General features: G+C 40.3%; 1 protein-coding gene and 1 long non-coding RNA gene across 3 annotated transcripts in view; one reads left to right on the plus strand and one right to left on the minus strand.

The window, feature by feature from the left end:
• The window catches only part of LOC309531939 (glypican-5-like), a 407,839-nt gene extending 393,056 nt beyond the window's left edge, over window positions 1-14,783 (plus strand). For both annotated transcript variants that reach the window (XM_082221811.1, XM_082221812.1), the window contains one exon: window positions 8,919-14,783. In XM_082221811.1, coding sequence (XP_082077937.1) covers window positions 8,919-9,109 — 191 coding nt within the window. In that variant the 3' untranslated portion in view covers window positions 9,110-14,783. The remainder of the gene's footprint in view (window positions 1-8,918) is intronic.
• Window positions 1-26,715, minus strand: part of LOC309532063 — a 162,944-nt gene that overhangs the window by 36,351 nt on the left and 99,878 nt on the right. Inside the window, exon 2 of the long non-coding RNA XR_014219572.1 lies at window positions 15,244-15,306. This is a non-coding gene — a long non-coding RNA (uncharacterized lncRNA). The remainder of the gene's footprint in view (window positions 1-15,243; window positions 15,307-26,715) is intronic.

The following is a 26,715-nucleotide window of genomic DNA, read 5'->3' on the forward strand; positions in this document are numbered from 1 at the left end:
TCAGTTTTCAGTTGGGAGAAAGTGTCCCGACATGAAAATTATGTGTCGTGTCCAAACCTCAGAGGCAAAACTTGGATGTGGTGTTTTGTTTCCTTCTAAACCACTTCAGCCAGTGAATGTTTGAGTTGGCTCAAGGCGTCTGTAATTAGTCTCTGCTTGCTTGTATTCCAAACAAAATTGGATTCTCTCTTCAAACCCCACAGGGCCAGTCTGTTTGTCTAGCATAATGATCCATCACTCCTTATGTATACGAACACCTCAGTTGTCAGCTAAGTGCACATATGCTGCATAAGGAATAGAGATCATAAGTCATGGTGACCTTTCTTCTCTAGGAACATAAGGTTTAGTGATACTAGTCACAGTTGCGCCTTCTTAGTTGAACTATCAGGCAATGAAAGAAGTGTTGTATGAGCATTTTAATGTTATTCCAAGAAAGTCTTTTAATTCTGGCATGCAAAAGATAAATCAGATCTTCTCTTGAGTGATAACTATTCTTCCTGTTAACTCTGACAGACCACACTTGATTGCGGCCATCCAGCATGGCCTGTGTTCATGCAGGAAAAGACTTCTGTGCATGTATGTCCCTGACTGAATTGGCAGCTAGAGCTTCATCAGCTAGATCTTCATCTCAAGTAACATCTCTGGTTATGGGTATACATGTGTTTCTGAACTGCAACAAAGATTAGAGTGAGCAATGCTCATCTCTTGGGTTGCACTGAACACTACATTGTTGATTTATTAGTAGTATTTTAACCCACCTACTAGCCCCAAAGGAGCACTCAAGACAGCTTATAAATTACATAAAGAACAATAATGTTAGCATAAAACACATATTGATAAATAAAATACATAAAACTAGACCAACAGACCTACTAAAAGATCGCAGTAGGATTGAGACAGCCTTCAGAGAAGACCTTCAAATGCCTTCTGAAATATTCATTCATTCAGCTAAAATAATGCTCATGTTGACAGCTAATCAAATGAAACGTTGACACCAACTACATAAAAACAATGAGAATACTTCCTTGGTGGGCCTCTTTAGGCAAGGGGTTCTGCAATGAGGCTGCTGCCACTCCCAGTCCCCTGTTTCTTGTCATCATATTCAAGTTATGACATCAACATCCCAGGAGATTCATATGGGATAATATGATCTCTGAAGCACCCTTGAGCTGGTCACTTTCAGCTGGGCTGGGCTGTGTGTGAATTCTAGAACTGGGATACTAGGATCTCAATTCCAATTTGGATACTTTTATATTATTTCTATTGTTATGGTCCACAGATTTCTCATCCCTAGACGCTGGGGAGGGGTAAAATCTTTCAGTTATCCATCATTTACATGTTTGTGTTTCACTAGCTGCGGCAGATGTTCTTCTTCATCCTTAACACATATCCAGCGTATTCCCACCTTACTTTATGATTGATTTTTAAGATTAGGAACTGCTGAAGTTTTTTATGAATCTCAGCATTTGTGGAAGAATTAATTCCGTGTGATCCCTAGATCCTGAGGCATTTGCTTTTGAATGTGGTTAGGTGAGCTTCTGTAACCTTGGCACAGTTTCCTCTATATTAAACTTTTGATGAAGTCTTTCCTTTGACTTTATATATTTAATAATTGGCTGTGCTTAAGATAACATCTTGACTGTCCTTAGTACTTTGACAGTATCTCTGGGTGATGAGAGAACCACATGCTTTGTGTAATCCTGAGTCAGAAAAGTTTTCTGATACCAGATATCTCTCTAAACCGTTGTCTTTATAAAGGAGATGCTGAGCTTTATTATGTAGTATACTACAAAATGCTAAGACTGCGATACCAAATTCTATTTGGAAATGGCTTTATTTGTTCTGAAATTATTTACCAATGCTTTTAAATGTATTAATTGACTAGCAAAAGGTCCATCATAATGAGTCAACAAAGGAAAGGTATATAGAAGCACCCTAAGGGAATTCAACATGTTTCTGTAAACTCTGAGTACATAGGCAGATTAAAATCCAGTTGATTCCCTCTTAGTGAAGGTCACACACCCCTCAAGAGGACAGGTGTTGCCCTCCTTTCCACAACTGTCTTCCTCTTTCCGGGGTCATACCTCAGGGTGGTTAGAAGTCCAAAATTAGAAACACGTATGTGTGACTGCAGAACACCAGTTACAGGTAAAGAACCAGGGTTTTTGTCCAAACCATTACAGAATCCTTGGAGGCGCACGGTCTCATATTTCCTACGCAATTTGAGGATAAAATTGCTCATAAATGCTGTGACCCAGATACTGCTAGATGTTTGTGCCTATGTCCTGGCTACTGCATTATTTTCAGTTGTTGAAATATGAGGGTATGGACAAGTTTTTTGGACAAGTGTGGCCTGCACAGGCAGCAGATTCCTGTGGGGCAGGAATCTTATTGTATATAAGATTTGGGTGGGTGGGTAGGTGTATTCAGGTGAGACTTCAACCTTTTACAATTCCTGCATGAAATGACTCAATCCACACCACTCAATCTAACGTATATATTGGAGCTTAGCTATCAGTCAGATTTTGAATTTCTTTTGCAACACAGTTCTCATTAGTTTAATATCCAAGTATGCATTTAAAGTTGTCTTTTAATAGAAAAAAATGCATGTAAACATTTATTTTTAAAATACATGTTAAATTTAAAATACCTATTTTCTGAAGATATTTTAGAATTGCAGATTAATGCATAAATGAAATGGAATTATGGGTGAAGACATGTAAAAGTGAGAGGAACTAGAAATAAATAGATTTGCTCATCCCTATGGTGGGGCCTGAAATTTTTGCTTGTTCTCTCTTCCCCACATTCTCACATACATTGACATAGATTTGCTAAATTCATTCTTGCCACTGAGACTGCATTATAGCCAAAGATAGCATTTACAAGTTACGTATAATCGCATGGGGAGTGTCTAAGATTCAGTATTGCATTCTCCCAGGTATTTGCTCTTGGTACGTCCAATATTTAAGAGGAAGCTCCTTCTCTTCTTTCATCTCAGAGATAATTCCCATCAAGAATGAATAAAACATTGCACAGCCTCTGTACTGAGGTTTCTCCAACGAAAGGATGGCACTGGCTGATTACAATACTTTATCAAACACCATGTATTTAATTTTTAAAGAGAAATTTACAAAATGCCCTGTTTGCACATCTAACCTTCTAACTTTTCGATTCTAAATAGTCATGCATACCATCCTGTGGAACAATCTTTGCTATGAAACCACAGTGAACGAGAAAATTAATGTTGAAGTCCTTTCCTTAGAAAGGTTAAAGACAGATTTTCCTAATGTATTATTTAATGCTTGTTATGTAGTGCATTAAGCAGTCAGTGCTGAGGGGGAGGCTTTTAAAAGCCAACAGCCCTTTTGTTGATAGCATTCAATATTACCTCAGATGTTTTGGTTAAGTCAATATACGGAAAATAAATGAATTAATACATTCCAACCTGGCCAATTTATAGAGGCCAATCAAGTTACAATGCTGGATATAGCCAAGTGAAAGTGGGGGATAGATTTGACTTAGTGAGGTCTTTATTTAATCAGCTGGCTCAAGAGAGCTGAAGTCAGCAGGCCAAGATGATATAAGAGGCAATGGAGAAATTGTGCCTTTACCGCAGTCGAAAGGGAGAATGACAATGATGGAAAGAGGGCCCAGGTGCTGTCAGAAAACCACCTCTTCTCGTGATTTATTCTTAATAATTCCCTTTATTACTGATATTCAGGCAGGAGCGCCAATATGTATCCAAAATGGCACAGCAAATGCATGGGGGTGGGGTGAAATCAACAGCCTCAGGCCAAGGTTTGCACAAGTACAAAGTACCGCATATTTACGTGAAATCATGTACATTTGAAACACCATCTAAAAAGTCTGCAAACACCCTTTAAACCTCTGGAAACCCTTGAGAAAACCTTTAAAAAACCAGTAGCAGTTACCAGACACCAAACTCTGCCTAACTCCACCACAATCGCTCCCTCCAGACATCCTTCCTCAAACTCCCAACTCCCCACAGGCCTCAAGGGTCAGTGCCAGAGTTTGTTAGGGGCTGTTTTCATGCCTTTTTTGCCCTTTCAGGGCTCTTTCTAGGCCCTTCTTGCCATTTCTAAAGTCACTTCTGGGTTCAGCACCATGCATGTTTGCACAGCAAACACATCAATTGGGCGTGTGTAAATTGGTTGTTGCCGGTACAAAAAAATGTTTAGCACAAACCCAGGGGCAGGATGGGGAGACTCTGAAGCAGTCCCAAGAGGACTGAATATCTCCAATGGTCACAGAATGCCAACTAACATATTGGGGGACTAGAAAACCAGAGGGGACAGAGAATGAAACATAATGGATGGAATGCATGGAAAAGGGAGCAAGTACACTCAGTGGCGTAGCGTGGGTTGTCAGCACCCGGGGCAAGGCAAGTAATTTGCGCCCCCTAACCCATGGACTTGCGCCCCCTAACCCGTGGATTTGCGCCTCCTAACCCTAACCCCCAGATGTTGCGCCCGGTGCGGCCGGCCCCCCCTACACCCCCACGCTACGCCACTGAGTACACTCCACACTGCAGTAATTTGTTTCAGGTTCCATTCATTTACCGTACTTTAAGGGCAGCCAAAAGGATGTCTGTTTCAGTCTTCTCATATTTCTTTCCCCATCAACAGCTCCTGCCCGCTCTGTTTTTTTTTGTTTTGTTTGTTTTTGCTTCCCCCATCCCTTTGTGTAAGCCCCAGCACAGGATATCAAAGAAAAGGCACTGAGTCTGGAACTGTATTTTCAACAATGACGCGATGGGATGGCAGTTGTCCTTTCCTCTTATGCAGCCATTACCTGCAGCCAACCTTAAGTACATTCTCAAAGCCATTAGTCTCCCCAAATGGATGTTGATGTTATGATGAAGCTGAGGGGAACACACAGCATCTCTTTCGTGATTTGTGTTGCGGAGAGATTGTGTTTTCAAATAGAATCAACTCATTCTTATGATAGAGGGAGAGTTTACTGATAGTTCTCCAATGCCACTGGCCTGCAGACAGTGATCTCAGATTACATTTCCATTTCTGGAATCTATGCCACCTAACAAGCTTGTTCTTCCAGGAATCTACTGTATTTCTAAAATCCAAAGACATGGTTTTTAGCTGTATAATAGAGCTGATACGTCTTCTTTTTTAATGACACATTTATGCTTGAGTTTAGTAAGCAGTCTCAGGTAGCAATTGTTGGTTGTCATTATTGCAGTGGTGCCTGGGTGTTTTGTGTACAAACGCAAAGCAAAGTTTGTCTCTGGCTCAGTGAAAATATGTTGATAAAATGGGAATTCCAGCTAAAGCACAAAATAACTTTCCTCTTAACACTGAAAATTCTCTAGAAGTGCATATCCTGTGGGAAATACATCTTCTAGCTTATTGTCTTATTAAGTCCAGTATGTGACCAAACTAACAAGTAAGGATGTGTAAAGTACACTTTGCTGTGCTTTACATCTTTGCAGTTGTAGTGTGTAATCAGCTTATACAGAACCACCACTTACGTATCATTCTGTATAATAGGGATGTCAATAGCTTTATCTGTACTCTTCAACAGAACTGGAAGTAAAAGCTGTACCAATATTATAATGGCTGAACTGTTCTTTTTTTCTCAGAGTGTTGGAATCAGTATGGTGTAGTGGTTATAGAATACCAGGCTAGGAATACCATTTGTGAAGCTTACTGGGTGAACTTGGGCCAATCACTATTGGGGATGGATGGATCAGTCTATTTCTGGACCAATGTCCCTTTCACATATGTTCCATTCCTAAGTCCATCTGGTATCATTTTCATATACATCTGTGTTTCTCTCCCCCCACCCCAAAAAATCTGCATAGAACTTTGCATTAAAATATACATTTAAATACTATTTCTGAACACATTTTCTCACAAAATGTGAATTTCTAAATGTAACTTATCTAAATAAAAATGCGTTTGTAAGCACATTGATTTTCTTTGACCCAATAATATCACAAAATTTGGAGAAGTGAACATAATAACAATAAAGTGAACAACAATAATGTTCCACATTAGTCCAGGAGGTGAATCAGGTCAGTTCATTTCAGAATTTGCAAAGAGCAGTTTCTTCAAGCTTTGTTAGTCACTAACCCTAAGCCTAGCCTGCCCCCATAGGACGGTTTTGAGGGAAGAGCCATATATGCAAGAACCATGGGAAAGACGTGTATACATAAATAAACATTCCTTGGTGATCTGCTATCAACTTGATTTGGCAATATTTGAATTGCTTTTCAAAATCATCCAACGATAGTGTGCGTAGTAGATTCTTACTGTGCATTGGAACTGGTTTTCCATTTAAGCTTTTCCTGAAGGATTCTGATATCATCACCCTACGTTTCTACTGAAAATTTCGCACAGGCTTGTTTGACAAAATCTGTCTGCTTATCAAAGCTTGACCCCAGCTCTGTGGCAGAGCTGTCACTTTGTCACACTACATAACATTTCCCTGAATGTCAGTCATATCATTTCAAATCTCATCCCCAGGAGCACCAACTAAGTGTCAGATTCAGACCAAGGAAACGTCATATAAGAATCCACTGCCTTATTTGTCAGAGCTAATTTAAAAAATAAATAAATGAGACGATCAGACAAAGCAAAGTTTGAATTTCACGAAAGTGCCACATGTAAATTGGACATACTGCCATATTTGCAAAATGTGCAAATTATTATTATTAGGCATTGATTTAAAAGATGGCTGATTTATGGCTTTAGACTTTGGAAATCATGACAGATTTATAACTGCATCGTCTAGATATTCAGAACTACAAATGATTTTTCAGTTATACATGGACTTGCTTCAAATTTGTAGAAAGCTTGGTTTCTTACTTCTAAAGAGGATTGGCACTTGAATTAGCTGAAAGCAAACTTCTGAAATTATTCAGATTTAACTGTCAAAGACGAATGTTCAAATATTTACAGGTGTGGAAAAGCTCTATTAACTTTAGCAAATGAGATTATTGTCATTAAGCTTTGGCTGAACAATTCATGAATACTCTCTGACAAATAATCACCCAAATGTAAGGTTTTTAGCTATTCTTTTTCCCATGAGTCAACTTCGGACTTGAGTCCTACAGACAACTCCATTAGCTAGACGATCTTACTCATTGAAATAAAACTGGTTTAATGACTGACTACAATCCAGAAATCAGTGCATATTTTGCCTCTGCCTTTAATAGGGTGTGGTTGCACTCCATGGAACTTCAGCCATCAAATCAAGCAAAATAACCTTAGACAGAACATAGAGCTCTTGGATCACAGACCTGGCAGTCTTGTCTTGCACAAAGCTCAGAAGCTGAGCTTTGAAAGTTCATTTCAAAAAGTAACCAGGTCTGATTAAAATTCAATATTTCCAAAAAGGAACTAATTCCAGTTCACATTTATCCCTTTACAAAAACAAACTTGTTTGATTCATGTTCAGTTCACAGTTCAATTCAAGTTCATCCAAATGATCCTCAACATCAACAAAAATCAACATTCAGAATGTTACAAGCTGCTGTGCTGATGTATAGAATATACTTAAGAAGACCAAGAAAAGATAAACACGCGCACAGAGTGGAATGGGAACTGTTTGATTCATTTCCCCAGCAATTATGATATTTCCAATTAAAGGCCTAAGGAGGTTAAAGAGTAAAAACTTGAGATGAACTAGTTATTCAGAATTCTGCTCCAAAATGAAACTGGCAGTTGCCTGGCAATTATGGGAAATACTTTCAAGTTTTGTTCAGATACTTTTGAACTAATTCAGTGAATTTAACCAAACTAGTTCATGCCAAGCACTGTTCAGAAGTTTGTCCTTCGTTAAGAACCTATGAAGACTTGTGCTAGATCAGACCATAGGCCTTTCTAATCAAGCATTTGACCTCCTACAGCCACTAACCAAGTGCCTATGAGACTCTTACAAGCAGGGCATAATAATAATAATAATAATAAATAATAAATTTTATTTTTACCCCGCCCTCCCTGGCCAGAGCCGGGCTCAGGGCAGCTAACACCAATAAAATCACAGTAAAAACATAATAGGGAGGAAAAAAGGGGGGAACCAGTTTAAAATACAGGTTAAAATGCAATTTAAAATGAAGCCTTATTTTAAGGTAGCCAATAAATCAAGACCCTAAAGAGAGGGAAACATAAGGGTCAAACTGAGTCCAAACCAAAGGCCAGGCAGAACAGCTCTGTCTTGCAGGCCCTGCGGAAAGATGTCAAGTCCCGCAGGGCCCTAGTCTCTTGTGACAGAGCGTTCCACCAAGTCAGGGCCAGTACTGAAAAGGCCCTGGCCCTAGTTGGGACCAATCAAACCACCTTGCGACCTGGGACCTCCAAAATGTTGTCATTTGTGGACCTTAAGGTCCTCTGTGGGGCATACCAGGAGAGGTGGTCCCATAGGTACGTGGGTCCTAGGCATGAGTTGAACCACACTGTCTCCACCTGAGACTCTCAGCAGCTGCCATTCAGAGGCATGCTGCCTGAACTGTGAAAGTGGAACATAGCCATTAATAGATTTGTTGTTGTTGTTACTTGTGTTTATATCCCACCCTTTGAGGAGCTCAAAGGGGTTATCTCCCTTTCCCATTTCATCCTCACAACAGCCCTGCGAGGTAGGTTAGACTAAGAGATTGTGGCTGGCCCAAGGTCAGCCAGTGAGCTTCATGACTGAGTGGAGATTTGCACCCTGTTTTCCAAGGTCCTAGTCTAGCACTAAAAATGCAATTCTAAGAACGCTTGTTAGGAAATAAATTCCCTGGAGTCTAGCGAGACTTGCTTTTCAGTGCACACGTTTAAGATTCTGCTGAATGCCTTATTTCTAACTCATTGATCATGGGGCTTCATTTTGCATTTGACATTTTGTGTCAAGTAAGAAACTAACATTGCCTTTTTTTCTGCTGTGTTTACCTCCTTCAGATGTTCTTGGAGCTGGTCCAGAAGACAGGAATGAACCGAAGCCAACTGTGAGAAAGGTGGACACCACAACCACAGCTTCTGTAAAATCATCTCCTAAACATAAAGTGGACAGCAATATGGGAAACAGGGCTTCAAGTTCCTTGCTCTTTATTATTACAGCCCTTGCAGTTTTGTGGCACTCTTTGTTGTAGCTGTGTTATGCGGCGGTAACTGGGCAGTTTCTGCTCACTGTCATTTATACCTACAGCCTTATCCAAGTAAAAACCAAGTTTAATGGCTCTCTCAATGGTGCACTCTAGCATTATGTGGTATGTTAGTGTAAGTACTAAACATTAGTCTGGGACTGGTTAACAGCAAGCATCTCCGTAGCTGTCGGTATCTGGAGATGGCTCTTGATAACATCTCATCTACTCAAGATGTAAAAAAGATAAAAATAAAAGGATGAAGACGGGAAACCTGAGTAGATTAAGTTATTGTGGCAGACACAATTAAGAATGTTAAAGTTGTAAATTAATATGTTGGCACCCCCCTTTTTTTCTCATTGAGTAATGGACAGGCTGCCTATTTGTTTGATCTTTCTTGTGAGTTTCACTACATAATTGGTTTACAGGTCAATAACACAGTATATCTTTTGGGATCAGCCACCATATATTATAAGCAAAATACAGTGCTATCTACCAGTTGGATGAAATTCTGAGGTGGTCAGGAAAATCATAGCATGTTCAAATCTCTTATTTTCTTTCATAATGTTTAGGGTGTAGAAAGCAATATAAGAACCATATGCTGTGTTTAATGTATCAGTATAGCTGCCTTAACTGTTAGCAACACGTAGAAACACTTCTCAAGTTATTTTGAAACATATAGAAGTGTTTCACTGCCCATGCACTTCATTACCATATGCTTAAGACTTGACTGTGTTGTGAATATCTGACAAACGTGAAAAGGAGAGGAGCAGCACTCGATTGCTGAGACGTAAACAGTCACTTATTTAAATTCCTCTACAGTTCCTGTATGGTGTAGCCATAGAGATAACAAAAGCCCTAGTCCACAGATCCTCACATGGTGCTACGTAGCTATCAGAAGAGAGGTGGGAAACCTGTGGCCCTACAGATGCTATGGCTCTACAGCTCTCATCAGCCCTGGCCATCATGGCCGAAGGTCAGGAATGATGGGAGCTGTAGCCCAGCAACATCTAGTGTGTGACAGGTTCCCCTCCCCTTTGTTAGAGGGAGCAGGAAGGGAATCAATCCCTAAATGCCCATCGCAAACAGATGGTCAGCATTGCTAAAGATGGCAGAGCCAACCACTGCCAGTTTTGTTGGTTTGTGCATGAGCTCAGTCCCTCTTCTCTGGGTAACCACATCGTCTTACTCGTGTGGGGCATGATCCAGCAGAGGAATGGTGCATGAGTCGCTCTTGCCGAACTGGAGCAAATGTTTCCATCTAGCTACCAAAAGTTATTACCTTTTATCTCAAAAGAGATATTGATGCTCTACAGAGCTATGAAGAACAGTGTGTCCCATAGTTTTCCGTTTAATTACAATTAATGTTTTATTGTGCTATGATAGAAAATAATAAATATGAAAGAAACATCAACCTAGAATAAATACATTATTTTCTGCTTGTTCTCTAATACATGTTTTCTTTTTCCTTTTTGTTATTGTAATGAGGGTTTTTCAGTTACAAAATGAAACTGATGTGTTTGACAGCTTGACAAGATGTTACAATACCACCATTAGATGGGAGAGGGCAAATACATGTATTTTTGACAACTCTTTTTACAGTGCCATTGAAAATCTATACAATACAATCTGAGTCGAATTAACAATTGTAACAGTCATTTTTGCCTCTGATTTATATTTACTAAACAAAGCCAGTCGTTCGCATAACTGAATAGTAGTTTTCATAACACAGAATATGACAATGTACAGTTTTATAAGATATAATGTAAAATATTGCCTTTGATTTGTGTGTGATATATGTGTGTAAAAACATTTACTTCAGCAGTTTGATTTGCTTATGGTCAGTCTAGTGCACCAATTCTTGAAAACATATGTGTTTAGGGTCAAAGGGTAAGACATAGCTAGATCCTTGCAGGCCCTGCAGGCTTGATATCCTCACAGAATTGTTTTCCTTCAGGGGCTTCCCCATTCACTTCAGTGGCACATTCTTTGCACATATTTTTCATGTGCATAACAGTCCATATATGCAGAGGATACAAAGGTCTTTGCATCATGGAATGGTGCTTTTAAATTCATATTGATCCCTTATCTTCATGTAAGGTCATGTCCCAACCAAAGCAAGCACTCTTTGTCCCATTCATGTCAATGGAAGAGTTAAGCATGTACTTAATAAAAAAGTAGTATAATAATGTTATTATTTATATGCCACCCATCTGACTGGATTGCTTCAGCCACTCCGGGCAACTTAAGTCTCTTTCATTAATAATATTCAGCACATGGACGGGCTGAGAACAAGAGTTGTTGTTATAGTTTCCTAGTTCATACTACGGAATTCTAATCAGTAATTCACACAACAACAAAATATTATGTGAGACACACCTGTGCTCACAATTAAGCTTTTGCATTTAAGTACCACGTGCCAGAAAGGGAACCATGTAAGAGCAAATATCAACACTCTCCTCTATGAGACTTGTATCAGATTTTGGACAGAAATACTTCATTTCCAGACTTTAAAAAGAATAAACTGAATTTGAATTATTTGTTATTGTTATGTCCAAAAGTTTACAGTTGTTTCAAATTCACACAAGAAAAGTGGCATTATGCAAGGAATATATTCGCATGTAAACACCATTCTTTGGAGACTGAAACAAGCACAGTAATTTTCCCCAAGATATTAAGATGGTTCATGTGGAAATAGAATTCATACACTGGAGGACTGAAGCAAATATTCTTCTGTAGTTCTAACTGAGCATTGGCCTTCAATGACCACAGCATCAAGCTCTACCACAAACTGATGCTGCCTGCTTCCTTTTACATACAAAACAAAGTTTACTGGGATTTTCCCTGTTCAGGAAAGCAAATGGGGCTCAGCACACATTTTAGAGCTACTGGTTCATGGCTGTGTCCCTTTAATTCAGACATGCACCCTGAGTGATAGCCAGCTAACTCATACTCAGAGTATATTCACTGAAATCAATGGACTTAAGTAACTTAATGTACTCTGAGTATGCCCAGTATGGGATTTCACCCACTGAATCTAACCAAAATTCACTAGTTATGTCATGAAATACACAAAAATTTCATTAGTTAACAGCTATCAATCATTTTGTCTCCAGGCAGAATGTATTGAAACAATCAGAGCGATGTAGCTTATATTTTATCATTTCATTTCATCCTCTTTCCTCCCCTTTTTTGTGCTGTTAAAGAATAATTTGCAATTACACTATTTGCATGCTGCCATGCGAGAAGTCATTTGTTGCATGGTATAAGCAATTAACATTTGTTCACTTCGTCTGTTACAAGAGGATGTGTAATTTGTCCACTGTGCCCTTTTTGTGCACCTAATTAAAGCCATTTTGAAATACTCTCCAGGTAATGAACATTGAATTTGGTACTGCGAGGGGGAGGAACCGATTTCTATTGTTATAATTTTTTTGCAATTGTACTCTTGTAAAATGTTTCCCAGCTAGAATCCTGTTCCCACTTGGCAGGCTTTTGAAATGGTCTGTGTTGGGTATCTCTCGTCAACAATAAGTCCAGAATACCTCATTTACATTGTAATGTGATGTGCTCCTATCTTTCAAATGTTCCTGTATGAAGAACTGAACACTTTCTCTGCTCACTGAGGCAGAAAAGGTGATGGTGTCAAAGCATCAAGGATTTCCTGCTGAGCCTGTGAAAACTGGGCCGCACTGTTTTAAAAACCATTTGAATTGAATTTAAAAGTCTGTATATATCTTACATATAAAGATGTTCCTGTGCACAGCCTTAACTGACGTCAACATCATAATCTCTGCTGATAGATATTAGATCTGAATACAGCTAACAAACAATATCTGTATTGCTTGTGTTCTGAACCTTTCACCCAAAACCCAGTTTCAAGGATTAAGTTCACCAATGTGCTCCACTGCCTTTTGGAAAGAGATACACATATATGGCGTAAGACCAGAAACCTCCAAGGCTAAGATTGTATATCTCATACTCTGGAAGTATTCTGGGAAGAAAGGTACATCCCGGTTTTTTGCAAGATAACAGCGATCTTTTTGGTTGCCATGATCTTGCAGAACTTTGAGGTGCCGTGCCCAAAAAAGTATGTTTGGGGGTGGAAACTGCAGCCATGCTCTCATGATAAAAAACGGGACTATTGCATCCTGTATTTGGGCTTTAAAGTTCTGGAAGGTATGCCATCTTCTCATCTTGGGGCTTGGGTAACTGCCACTTGTTCTGCTATTCTCATTCCTGAGTGCCTCTGTGCTCCAGAGATCCATGTGTACAGCAGTGGGGCTGCCCACACTTTGCTGCATTCAAGATCTCCCCATGGAACAAACCTTGCTAACTGGGAGGAGGGTCGTGTGATGGAATCACAAAACTACACCAAACGTTCAGGCCTGAATGGAGAGACTATGGTTTCTTTCCCAGTGGGTTTTTAAAAATTTATTTGCAAGAACCAAGCTGAAAGGGTGGTTCTTCTACAGAAATCTGTATCACTGCACATACATTGCTCTTGCTGGGTTAATGCAGAAACTCCTCATCAACATTTTGACTTGGTTTCTTTTTTTTTATGTAATGCCTGTGACATCTATGTAGGATTGCAGCATTAAGTATAGGTCTTGCTAATCATTTCTATGCTGGCCTGGCTTAGCATCTTTCCTTTCAGTGTGGATTCCTCTGGATTTAAGTCCATCATACTTACTGTCCTACTTTTACAATTAGGACTATCGCCTTTCCCATATTGCAAGTGTCAAAATTTGCACCTGCATGAAGCCCACACACAGTGCTCTTCCATACCATTCTGTATCGTGGTATTTATTTTGGGTCTGTGGTTGTCACACACTGAACGGTGAGTTTCAATGCCTTCTCTAAAGAGCTTTCTCCTTGTCTACTTTGTACCAGTTTGGATTGGGAGTTCGACAACAGTTTAGTACCAGCTACCACCACACCTTTACTAGAGGAAGAGAGTGACAGACGACTTGTTCAGAACTTAAGCAGAAAGAATGATTAACTAGCAGCATGCAGGGGACGAGTATAATTCAAGGACATAAAGCAGGAATAGACTGACAATTCTAAGTCTTACTTCGTAAAATCCGGTACATCCACTGATTGCAATGAAAAAATGTGTTGAACTGCCCCCTGTGAAACTAGTTAATAAAGGCAAACATAACCTCTAAAAAGTGTTGCACACTTCAGAAAGCAGTGTATGAAGATAAGTGCCCATGATAAGTTCATGTTCATTGGCCTACTGTCAGAAATGAAAATAGCCAGTCATCTTTTATATCCTTGCAGTGCTCTTGAACCCTTCCTATACAGATCTGTGGAACTAAGAGCCTGTAACTACATGCAGGATTGTAGCCCAGAGGTATAATATTATTCCTGGCTTTTCTGATTTTTGAAACAATGCGTTATAGAAGATTTGGCCCTTTGAAGATTTTTACATTAATCTAATTTCTGATTATTTTTGCACCAAAAGGGATTTCTTAATCCATCACCGTGTTCAAATATTGTCGTAATACTGAATAAAACTCATCAACTTTTTCTGGTTGGATCTGAGTTTTCAAAACAGTCAAGAGCCGTTGCCATAGGCAATGTTGAGGGAGGAGACAACAAAAAAATTGCAATAGTGTGATATTTGTAAGTTACACCTATTTCTGTATGATAACAAATAATAAAAAATAATCAGAAAATATATCTGCGGCTGGAGGTTTTGCATGTTTATTAAGGAATTTCATATGGATTGTTTCCCGATAAATGTGTACAGGAATGCAACTTGAACTAGTTAATCTTAAAAGTGCCACACAGAACTGTTAACAAGGGCTCCCATAAATTTCCAGACCTAAGGAAAAAGATTACTTCCCTTCCCCATATTACCTACTTATATGCCTTCTTTTCAGAATGTGGAATAAGATGGAGGGCTCTTGGGTGTACTAGGACTGGAGCATCCCTGTTTCAACACTTTACCCTGTCAGAAAGCCCACAGTATCACCTTGAGTGAGTCACTGTCTCTCAACCTAACCCACCTCACAGGGTTACTGAGACGATAACATGGGGCAAAGTAACATGAATGTTACTTTGACCCGCTTGGAGGAAAAGCGGGATGGATATAAATTCAATACCGATAAATAAAGAATAATAAAACTCCAGCCTACCTGGTCTTGATTTTGAACTGAGGAAGCGGGAAGGGCCAGACTGGAACCATGAAAAAAACCAACCTAAAAAGCAAAGAATAAAGTATCTGGGTCACAACTGGGATATTCAGGCCTACAAGTATTGGACCTTACCTTGTAGGTCCTTCAGAAACCGATGAAACTTTTATTGAAAAACAGTTGTATTTGGGAGAACAGTTTTACCAAAAGATTCTCCCACATTGAATATACTGGACAGATTTTGACCCAAAACTTATGAAAATTTGGATCAACTAAGTGTTCATAAATTAGCATTCTTCTTCTTTGAGTCTCACTCGTGTGTGTGTGTGTGTGTGTGTGTGTGTGTACACAAGCTTTTTGTTTTTTAAAATAATGGTACTAGAATAAACCTCATTACTGAAACATGTATCCAACTGCTAAGGTTTCCCACACACACACACACACACACACACAATGGCTGATCTTTAGTTAAATGTAAAACACTCAGCTCACTGCCTATGCAGAATAGACTCTGTGGACTAGCTGGACCTGAGAGATTATATGACCTAATTCAGAATGTATTGGTATACAGTTTCTCCCCTGCTGGGGGAAGAAGAATGCTTGTTATACAAACTGCTGTTTTGGAAAGACATTTTTAAACTGAAGGCTCGGCATTTATCCCCTAATTAAATGGCTGTCACAATCATTGGAACCGTTTCTCTCGGAAATTTAGATTCCCTTAGATCTATTCCCACCTGCTTTGCTATCTGAAGAGTCGTGGTTCATTTATTTATATTCCACATTAGGAACTTGATTTTAATAACTCGGGAGGGGCTTTATCTCCCGCTCCTAGTAATGGACAACATGGTGGCAAGATGGAAGGGAGGTTGTTTGCACCACACCAAACTCTCAGTTGACTCCCCTCGCCTTCATTCTAAGCAGCAGGAACTCAGTTGCTGAGAGGTCAAGTGAGCACTGCCACCCAACCACAGCCTCTGCCACTGCCTGCTCCTGTATTTTACCCATTGACTACGGATATTTGTTTCTTTGTAAGGACTTAAAAGGATGCAGAAAGACAGAATGCAATGTTTTCTTTGGATTTTGCTTTCTGGTGACAAAACACCGTGCACCCTTGTGTACACAGTGATACAGATAGGGATGAATGAATCCGACCAGCTCCATTTTACCCAGTTTTTCAATCTTAAGACTAATTTGCCACATTTCCACATCAACTTGGATTTTAATTTTATTATTTTTTAAAAAAAATTCTCATGAAAATTGAACAGCCATTAAAAGTGCATATTTCCCAAGAAACACATTTTTGTATGCATTTCTCTCTACATATACACTTCTTACTCTAATATAATATAAAGAAGGCTGATTGCCGAAGAATTGATGCTTTTGGATTATGGTGCTGGAGGAGACTCTTGAGAGTCCCATGGACTGCAAGAAGATCAAACCGATCCATTCTGAAGGAAATCAGCCCTGAGTGCTCACTGGAAGGACAGATCGTGAAGCTGAGACTTTGGCCACCTCATGAGAAGAGAAGACTCCCTGGAAAAGACCCTGATGTTGGGAAAGATTGAGGGCACAAGGAGAAGGGGACGACAGAGGATGAGATGGTTGGACAGTGTTCTCGAAGCTACCAGCATGCGTTTGACCAAACTGTGGGAGGCAGTGGAAGACAGGAGTGCCTGGCATGCTCTGGTCCATGGGGTCACAAAGAGTCGGACATGACTAAACGACTAAACAACAACAAAATATAAATTTTGCAGGCAATTTCACCTAACAATAACATAACATTTACATATGCTATTTTCACAGGTAGACACATTTTCATACACACTTTCCCCTCATCTATAAATTTTTGTACACATTATTTTGGTTGGAGAACAACAACACTAAACTCAGGGAAGTGCAAATGTCAAACAAACAGCTGCATTTCGGTTCACATGGCTGGGAGTGTGGATTGGGGCTTATTCACTCTTACAGTCCGCAATTTAAAGCTCCGTGTCCAAGTCCTATTCCCCCCCCCCTTTGCTCCAGAGCTTTCCTTGCAAAACCCCACTCTTTAAAGCTCAGTTGGAGCAAATGTCAATCTGCGGAAAATCCAAATTGGCATTTGCTCTGATTCAGTTTTAGGCAGTGGGTTTTCGCAGGGAAAACTCAGGGCAAAAAAAAATTAAAAAATGCTCCAATATAGAGCATTACAGTGCAGACCTCTGCCTGGAAAGAGCAGGGCAAAGACTAAGTTTGGATATTAGGTGATTTCACATTGAAATGTGCCCCATATTTCTTCCCGGTCCCAATTCCTGGGGTGAAGTCAAGAGCTTAGATACCTCACCTTCCTGAGGTTGGAAACCTGTGACTGCAACATGTGAACACATGTTCAATTGTGATTCAGCAGCTATCAAGTGAACAGGACCCTGAGACATAATGGCATTCCAAGTGATGCTGTTGCACAGACACAGAAAAGGTTCTGACTGGCTTCCGATGTTACAAGTGAGTCATGTCTACTGGTAGATGCACGTGGTCAACCACACACTTTGTAACTGGAATGTAGATGGACCCATTTGGTCTCATCCAGCAGGGCTTTTCTTATACTCCATCCCTACACACAGTTTCCGCTCATGGTGGAAGCATATATTTTCACACAAAGTTTGCTTCTTTAAAAGTATATTCACAAATATGTAGCCGGAACTTTTTTATGTATTTCTTTCCAGAACTTATATGTCACCTAACACTGCAGTTTCTAAGTGATGCATTTTATTGAGTTAATACCGTGTGTGTGTGTGTGTGTGTTATTTATAAAACTCAATAAAATTGTAATTATTATTTTTTTAAGAACAGCTGCATTAGAAAACCCACTGCTCACATGCTTAATGACCTGGAAAACAAAAAATATCTATTATCCTATCAAAGGATCCAAAGAAACAGGGGTGCTGCTTTCCTGAGAGGAAAAACTACTGCTGCTGTATTTGCATTCATTGGCTCTCAAGAGTTTTCAAGTTAACTTTAGAAACGGAACCATCCAAACAACTGGCATTCAAAACCACAACATGTCAGCTTTCCTCTTGTGCCTTTATTTTTATAGAGACAGCAGCTAGGTGGCAAGTTTCATTTCTCCAATACCCAGGCAAGGGCACACTGCCCTTTGCCAAGGCATATTCCCTACCAATTCTCCCGCAGCCTTCTCTTTCTGTCATAGGAATTGTGTCCACTACACCAGCAAAAGATCTCCAATCGCTCTTTTAAAAAAAATCAGAAACTAATGTAGAAATGTGGTGAAATAAATATAACATGGGGAAAATGAGAAACTAGGTAACATGATAGATTTATCCATCCCTAGCTGCCATAAAGGACATATGTGTTTGTGTGGATTTAAAGCAGAAACTCCCACAATTTTACAAAACATTGTGAGTTTTAAAATAGAAAAGGCAGGGTATTAGGTTTTTTTAAGGAGTAAGTACATGAGTGAGTGAGTGAGTGAGTAAGTAAGTAAGTAAAATATGATTGTTACTTGCGTATTGCAATCTCCGAACTACCCAGTCAGGAATAAACTTCTTAACCAGTGAGGAGGAGGATAACCTGGTCTATTGGTTTCCTAAAGTGGCAGTCTTGTACTCAAACTGAGAGTCTCAGTAAGCTTTGGGTCATGGGTTCAAGCCCCATGTTGTGCAAAAGATTCCTGCCTGCATTGCAGGGAGCTGGACTAGGTGACCCTCATGGTTCCTTCCAATTCTACAATTCTACAATCTCTATGTGTCTATATTCTTCTTTCTCAGCTGGATTTCTACAGAATGGCCAAAGGTTATTCAAAACCCGTTAGAAAAAATGATGAGAGCCTCATGAGATATATCTGTGTGCGTGTATTCAGTCGTTTTATTGTAGGGAAAACAAACATATAATAGAGGGGAGATATTGTCAATGATAGCTGTTGATTAGTGTTTCGATTCATATCTAAGCTGTCCGCCTCTCCCCTTCTTCTGTAAATCAAGCATAAACTGTGGCTAGGAGCAACAACAAAAGGATCATGCCACACGCTGGCAAAAAGAAATAAATTCAATTGCCTCAGCAATCAGGTGGAGAGTTGAGCCTTATGAAGCTATTGACAAACAATCTGTGTTTTTCTGTACAGTTAAAAAAAAGAAAGCTCTGACCTACTCGAAAGTGAGCATTATCTTTCTGAATGGAGTTATTCGTGGCAAATGGGAAGGCTGTGGTTCCTGGAACAAGCAGCTATTATGAATGATGATTCATTGATCAATGAAAGAATAGGAAGCACAGCTCTCCAGTTAACGAATGGGTGGTTTCTTGCTGCCTAAAATGTAATAGGAGGGAATATCCCTTTTGTAGCTACTGCAAATGAGCCACGAAGTACACACACGACTCTAGCAAGAGGGAACCCCCTTAGCTATGGCGTCTATTAGGAAAAGAGATCACACAGAGAGATCTTTCAAAACGATTTCTCCAGTGTAGTAATATGTCGCCAGAATGGCAGCAATGGCAAAGAAAAGTCTAGAAGGCTTATTTTAAAAGCAGTCCAGTGTGGAGAAGGAACTGTCCTGCCTATACGTTTTTGTGCTGATCTCACATTTGTCACTAAAAGGGTTAATAGGGCAGGTTTCTGACCAGCCAACCCCAAATGGTGCAGTTTTCTGTCTCTACTGCTCTGGGACTAACTGAGATCAGCTGGGCAAGAGGAAGATTAGTGGGTCCTTTCCTACATATAGTCTGAGTGAGCAAGGCTAACTAAAGAGTATTTCAGGAAGCCTGTCAAGCAAATGAAAGGAATTGAGGCTTGTGCACAAACAGACTATTTTAGGGGCAGATTTAGCTAGACATTTATTCTCAGCCTAGATTGGGGGTGGTTGAGGGCAACAAGCAGAACAGAAGCAGCTCAGAAGTCACAGACTGCACTTTTTGCAATCCATTGCTATTTAACTCCAACTCCAACTTTCCACAGTTTTACATCTATGTGATTGTTATAATTTCAGCTATTAGGTGACTCTTGTCAAACATCTTTAAGTGCAGTTTTGGCATTGGTTCACCAATGAGAAACTCTACTCCAGGGTTATCTCTAGTTATCTCCCGCTTGGACTACTGCAATGCGCTCTACGTGGGGCTACCTTTGAAGGTGACCTGGAAACTGCAATTAATCCAGAATGCGGCAGCTAGACTGGTGACTGGGAGCGGCCGCCAAGACCATATAACACTGGTCCTGAAAGATCTTCATTGGCTCCCAGTACGATTCCGAGCACAATTCAAAGTATTGGTGCTGACGTTTAAAGCCCTAAACGGCCTCGGTCCAGTATATCTGAAGGAGCGTCTCCACCCCCATCATTCAGCCCGGACACTGAGGTCCAGCGCCAAGGGCCTTCTGGCAGATCCCTTGCTGCGAGAAGTGAGGTTACAGGGAACCAGGCAGAGGGCCTTCTCAGTAGTGGCACCTGCCCTGTGGAACGCCCTCCCAGCAGATGTCAAGGCAATAAACAACTATTTTACTTTTAAAAGACAACTGAAGGCGGTCCTGTTTAGGGAAGTTTTTAATGTCTGATGCTGTATTGTTTTTAATATTCAGCTGGAAGCCGACCAGAGTGGCTGGGGAAACCACTGGGTAGAAAGAATAAATTATTATTATTACTATTATTATTAAGCAAACATTATGTTGATCTGCAATTCTTGTCATCCCAAGTCCAAAAACACTGGAGGGCCACAGGTTCCCCAACCCTCTTTTTTTTCGGGGTGAGAGAGAATGAGGTGGTAGGAGCAAATTAGCAAGGGCAACTAGGCATCCTTGGAAAGTATGATATAGTAAGAACGCTTCTGAATATATTAACTGATTTTACCTCACAACAGACTAACAGCTTCCCCCCTACCTAATCCCACCACATATCTGAGATGTGAGGGGGGCCAGGCTTCCATATCAGTGAGAAAGCCTCTCATGCTGATTGTTAAACCTTGACTATTGTATGCCTGTAATATAAGTGATTTATTTTACGTGGTTATATACAGCTCCCTGGAAGGGCACCTAACACAGGCCTGCAAAGGATCTCTTTCACAGATGAGAGGAAATGGAGCGGCCAGAGTATAATTAAGGAGAATGTGCACAGTTTATTAGCTGCACTAGGAATCCATCCAAACTCCAAAACAGACTGAGCTCTGGGGCCTCTCTGCTTAAAAAGGATTCTACCTCACAGCAGAAGATAAGAGAGCCTGAGTATCGTGTCCCAATCAAGGGAATTAATAGTACCACTTTATTCTGCCTTGGTCTGACCACACCTGGAATACTGTGTCCAATTCTGGACTCAGGCACCACAGCACCCACAGAGGTCCGTGTTAGTGTTATTTTACCTTCTGGATTTAAACTCTGCCTTTTAGAAATTTAGAAGTTTATGAAAAATATGTATTAGGGACAGATCTGATGGATAATCCAAGTATGTAATGATTCAGTTAAGAAACCTAAGAAGGCAAGAGTATTTAAATAAATTAATCAATTTATTACTGATTACATTTGTCAATGATATTTGAATGAGGTGAAATGTGATGATTCATGATTTAATTGTTTTGTGAGAAAGTAATTTTATTTTTATGTTTCTATTGTTTATTGGTAAACGTTTTGTTTTAAAAAATGTAAATAATATCAGTAATGAAAACAAGAAAAAACACAGTGGTACCTCAGGTTACAGACGCTTCAGGTTACAGACGCTTCAGGTTACACACTCCGCTAAGCCAGAAATAGTACCTTGCGTTAAGAACTTTGCTTCAGGATGAGAACAGAAATCGTGTGCTGGCAGCAGCAAGAGGCCCCATTTGCTAAAGTGGTGCTTCAGGTTAAGAACAGTTTCAGGTTAAGAATGGACCTCCGGAATGAATTAAGTTCTTAACCCAAGGTACCATTGTAATCATCGCCTTCTGTTAGAAGGATTGATATCAGTTACTTGGATTTATAATTATATTGCTTCTTTAGTTTTCCATTTTAATATGGGGAAATAGCTGACCCTTAAGCAGGCGGTTATTTCACTAGAACTTGGCTTCCTTCATCAGTGACAATAAAGAGAGCGTGGTGGTCCTGAGCATCTGCTTCAAGCAAACTAGTTGCATCTGAAAGAGGAAACATAGTATTGTGCACTGAAGCAGACAGCTGCATCCTCACAGCATATTCCTACAGGTGTGCCGAAGGTCCATATAATATGACAAAACATAAGAGCCATCTGGCCCCATGAACCTATAGAACCCTCCCTGTTTATTTCCTCCTGTCAATCGCTGATAAAAGCTTTGCTCTTTATTTCCTTCTGCCTTATTTTATTACAGATTGATTATTGAAAGAACTTCCCCCTGATTCTTAACTATCATCACAGGCATTTTATTGTAATATTAACTCATCTAGATTTTCCATTAGACTGTGTAATTTTTTGCTCAGCTTGCTTTCGGCTCCTGTGTGAAGAGCGTATAAAACAAAAGATGGCTCATTTTATTTTATTTTATTTACAGTAGCTTTTGCCCCCAGCTGCTGTGAAATCACAGGTTCTCATTCAAGATTACTACAATGCTTTGATTCACTGTTTACCTGCATTTCACTTGGCCAAAAGAAATGTTTTCGTACTTATTCTCCTAGGGCTGTAAGCTAAATCACATGGATCCCAACAGAAATAAATGCTGTGTCAAGATTCTTAGCACAATTACTTCCATTACTTCCCTGGCCAAGACCTACTGGTGAAGCTTAACAGAAGTCCAGCCAGGAGAACAGGGCTACAGGGCGTTCATGGTGAAGCTGGGTCAAGTCAGACTGGGTATTAAACACAGGGAACCCAAGAACAGAAAACAATGATCATGGGGAATTTAGTCCAAACTAGCCCATACATTTGAGCCTAGGTCTCAAACGTTCTAATCACACTGGATCAGAGTATCTCACTCATAGTGACAGCCTCTAGTCTAATCCAGAGCACAGGTCTGTGTACATTATCTCATACAATTTCCAGAACAGTGGTTGTATTTGTCTTTTGCAGCAAAACCAAAGAAATCTAGTGTTATCTTAAAGACCAGCAGTAATCTACTTCGTCAGGTGCATAGTGTTCTCAAAACTTTCTTTTCGGGAAGGGGGTGCACACACACATTTGGGGATGTCTAGAAGGTGAGGTTGGAAGGAAACTAGATGCAGAAAAGTACAGTGACAATTACATCCTGAATAGTGGTAATTCACGAAACAGTTCTTGAGGCAACAGGCATCCAGGCACTGGTGAGGCAATTAACACATACAGCATCCTAAAAATTCTTTGTCTCAGCTCAATCCATACACGAAAGCCCTGAAACACTTGACGTACAGCAGTTTCATACTGAAGCCTTCCTTTGAAGTGCCTTTGTTCTAAGGTAGCAGCTTTATAATACTTTGCAGTGTGTCCTGGAAGGTTGAAATTTCCCCCCACTGGATTTTGGATGTTGCCATTTTTATGTCAGATCCATGTCCATTTATTCTTTCGGGTAGAGACTGGCCTTTTTCTCCTATATAGGATGCAGAAGGGCACTGCTGGCAGACAATGACATTTATCACATTGATGGATGAGCAGGTGAACTGAATCCCTGATGTAGAGGATGACATTATTAGGTCCTGTAATAGTGTTGGCCAGTTCCTTTGTCCATATCTCTATTATGTGGTCTGTTATTACCGGTGAGTGTTTTAGGCTGGGAGCAGGGGGTACTGTCTGTAAGCAAGTACAGGCCTGTGACCCAAATCCATTGAAAAGTTGAGGTGAAGATCATTGATAATATATTTGAGTGGTTCCAGCTAGGAGCTGTAAGTGACAAGTGGTGGCCAGTCAATTTCTCTTCTAAAGTAAATTGTTCCTGCATAACAATTTAGCCCTGATTATCTGTTGTTGATGCTTTCATTTCATTGGGTGGGCATTGTAGTTTGGGGAATGCCAGGCATGCTGAGGAATGCCTTATATTTTTAACCTGTGAACCTCTATTCAATGAATCTGAAGTCTGAACAGATGCAGATGTCTCATAGGTCTTAGCTGTCATGTGTTCTGGGTGGAAACTGGAAACTTGTCAGCAAATGTAGTGGTCTGTAGTTTTTTTCTGCATAAGATGGCTCATGATATAGTTGTACCAATGTGTTCAGAAAGTGAACCTATTGCATGAATTGGTCTAGGCTCAAGTTAATGGTGGGTGAAAATTATTGAAGTACAGTGGTACCTTGGGTTAAGTACTTAATTCGTTCTGGAGGTCCGTTCTTAACCTGAAACTGTTCTTAACCTGAAGCACCACTTTAGCTAATGTGGCCTCCTGCTGCTGCCATGCCTCCAGAGCACAATTTCTATTCTCATTCTGAAGCAAAGTTCTTAACCTGAGGTACTACTTCTGGGTTAGCGGAGTCTGTAACCTGAAGCGAATGTAACCTGAAGCGAATGTAACCCGAGGTACCACTGTACTGTTGAAACTCCTCAAATATCTCCTGTCCATAACTCTAGATGATAAATATGTCATCAATGTATCTCAAGCTAAGGAGAGGCTTTTGGAGACAGGAGCTGAGAAAGCATTGCTCTGTGTCAGCCATGAAGATGTTGGCGTATTTTGGAACCATGTGCAAGTGTTCAAGACAGAGCCATTGATCTGCAGATGCAAGTTAAACCCATGTCTGAAGTAACTGTGGGTAACTACAAAGTGGCAGACTTTGGTAGCCAGGTCTGCTATTCCTAGTGACTTGTAGTCCATCTTTGTGGCAAATGGTGGCATAAAAGGCCTCATTAGAATGGGGTTTTCTGGGAGATTGTCAATAAATTATTTTATTCTGAAACTAGAAGACACTACCCTACTTATCTTGGATGTTGAGGCCCTTGGATATGGCGCGGAAACAGCAGAAGGCCCCATTAGCTAAAGTGGTGCTTCAGGTTAAGAACAGTTTCAGGTTAAGAACGGACCTCCGGAACAAATTAAGTACTTAACCCGATGTACCACTGTATTAGGACTACCACTCCTGCTGGGCCTAGCTCCTATTTTTCCCTTCTTCTAAACTCCGATCTTTCTTACCAGCTATTCATGAAAGCAGTATGAGAAAATGACAAAAACAATTAGGATACTGCATACGTCAGGCTGTATTAGGTGTTCCTTTTAATGCTTCTGTGACTCAGTGAGCTCTTGTGGATGCAGATCCTGTCTTCTTGTATTGTTTAACGCTAAATCTCTTGTCAGGTTCTGTTACATTCCCTTTCTGTGTACAACCCACACAGAATCTGAGTCTTCAATGCTCCCACTCTGCGCAGCTGGGCTGGATGCTAAATCACCCAGTTTTGCTTTTAGTTTAGGAGATCAGTAGCTTGAAAGTCACTTTGTTCAGCTGAGAAGCAGGTTAGGAATTCCAATAAACTAACAAATGTATAATAATAATGATTAATGTGAACTACCACATAATTAGGAAGCATTTGTTTTACATGTGTAGTATTTTCCCCCTTTAAAGTTTGGGATCTCATTTGATTTTCCAGTGTCAGTTATGGATAGAAACTGGAAATGTTCAGAGTGCATCCATTCTACTCGTGCCCCAAACTGGAGATCCCTGTGTCTGCCACAATAGCACAGGGGAATCAAAACTGCAAGAATTTGGGGGGGTGCTGAGTGTCTTGCAATGGAGAACATTGAATTCAAATGTGAAAATTTGTTAATTATGGCAAATCTAACAAATCTCAGGTTTTCAATAGTAAGTTTAAGTGGAAGCCTATTGTGACTGAGCCATAGGCAGCTGTCAGAGATGAACCAACAACAACCAAAGCTAGAAACGCCTTGTGGCTCATGTAAGATCCTAGTCTACAAATCCCTGCATCTACAGTCATTCCTGTCAAGAAGTGCCCAATGGACAGCCTGCCTGGGTGAGAGTGCCAGTCGCAAAAAAACCCCGAGCTTTGCACCCTGGAAGATATTCCAAGTTGCAGTTCTGGCAGTTTCCTAAATGGGGCACTAACATAGAGAACTAAAGGTGCCTGGTTTTAGTTCTAGCAGTTTGACATAGCAGCTATGTTATGGTATTGGACAGAAAAAGACAATGCCTGTAGAACGTTTTCTCTGATCAGCCATGGATTTCATTTGGGAAACCTTCAACAAGTCACTTTAACAGCAACACCCACCAAACAGGACAGTTGTGAAGCTAAAATTAGATGAGGATTTGTATACTGCCTTTCTGCCAAGTCCCCCATAGCAGTTCATAATTTCAATATACTAAAACAAATAAATGTTATAAAATGTTGATCGAGTCCTCTTAGGGCATCTGGGGGCTGATGGCACAAGCTCCTTGGCCTGGCCCTCCTGATGTCTGCCTTCCCTTGGGTCACACAGGTCTTAAGCAGCCGTAAAGAAGATGCAGAAGGTGATATTACAAGACCACAACTCACATAAACCCTGAGCATTGGCTGGGCTGATGGGCGTTGGGTCCAACAGCAACCAGAGGACTGTATTCACAACAATCTGTGGGAAGGTTAACCTAAGGGATAGTGACTGGTGGCT

Source organism: Podarcis vaucheri (assembly GCF_965113315.1).
Source record: "Podarcis vaucheri genome assembly, chromosome: 5".
NCBI lineage: Eukaryota > Metazoa > Chordata > Lepidosauria > Squamata > Lacertidae > Podarcis > Podarcis vaucheri.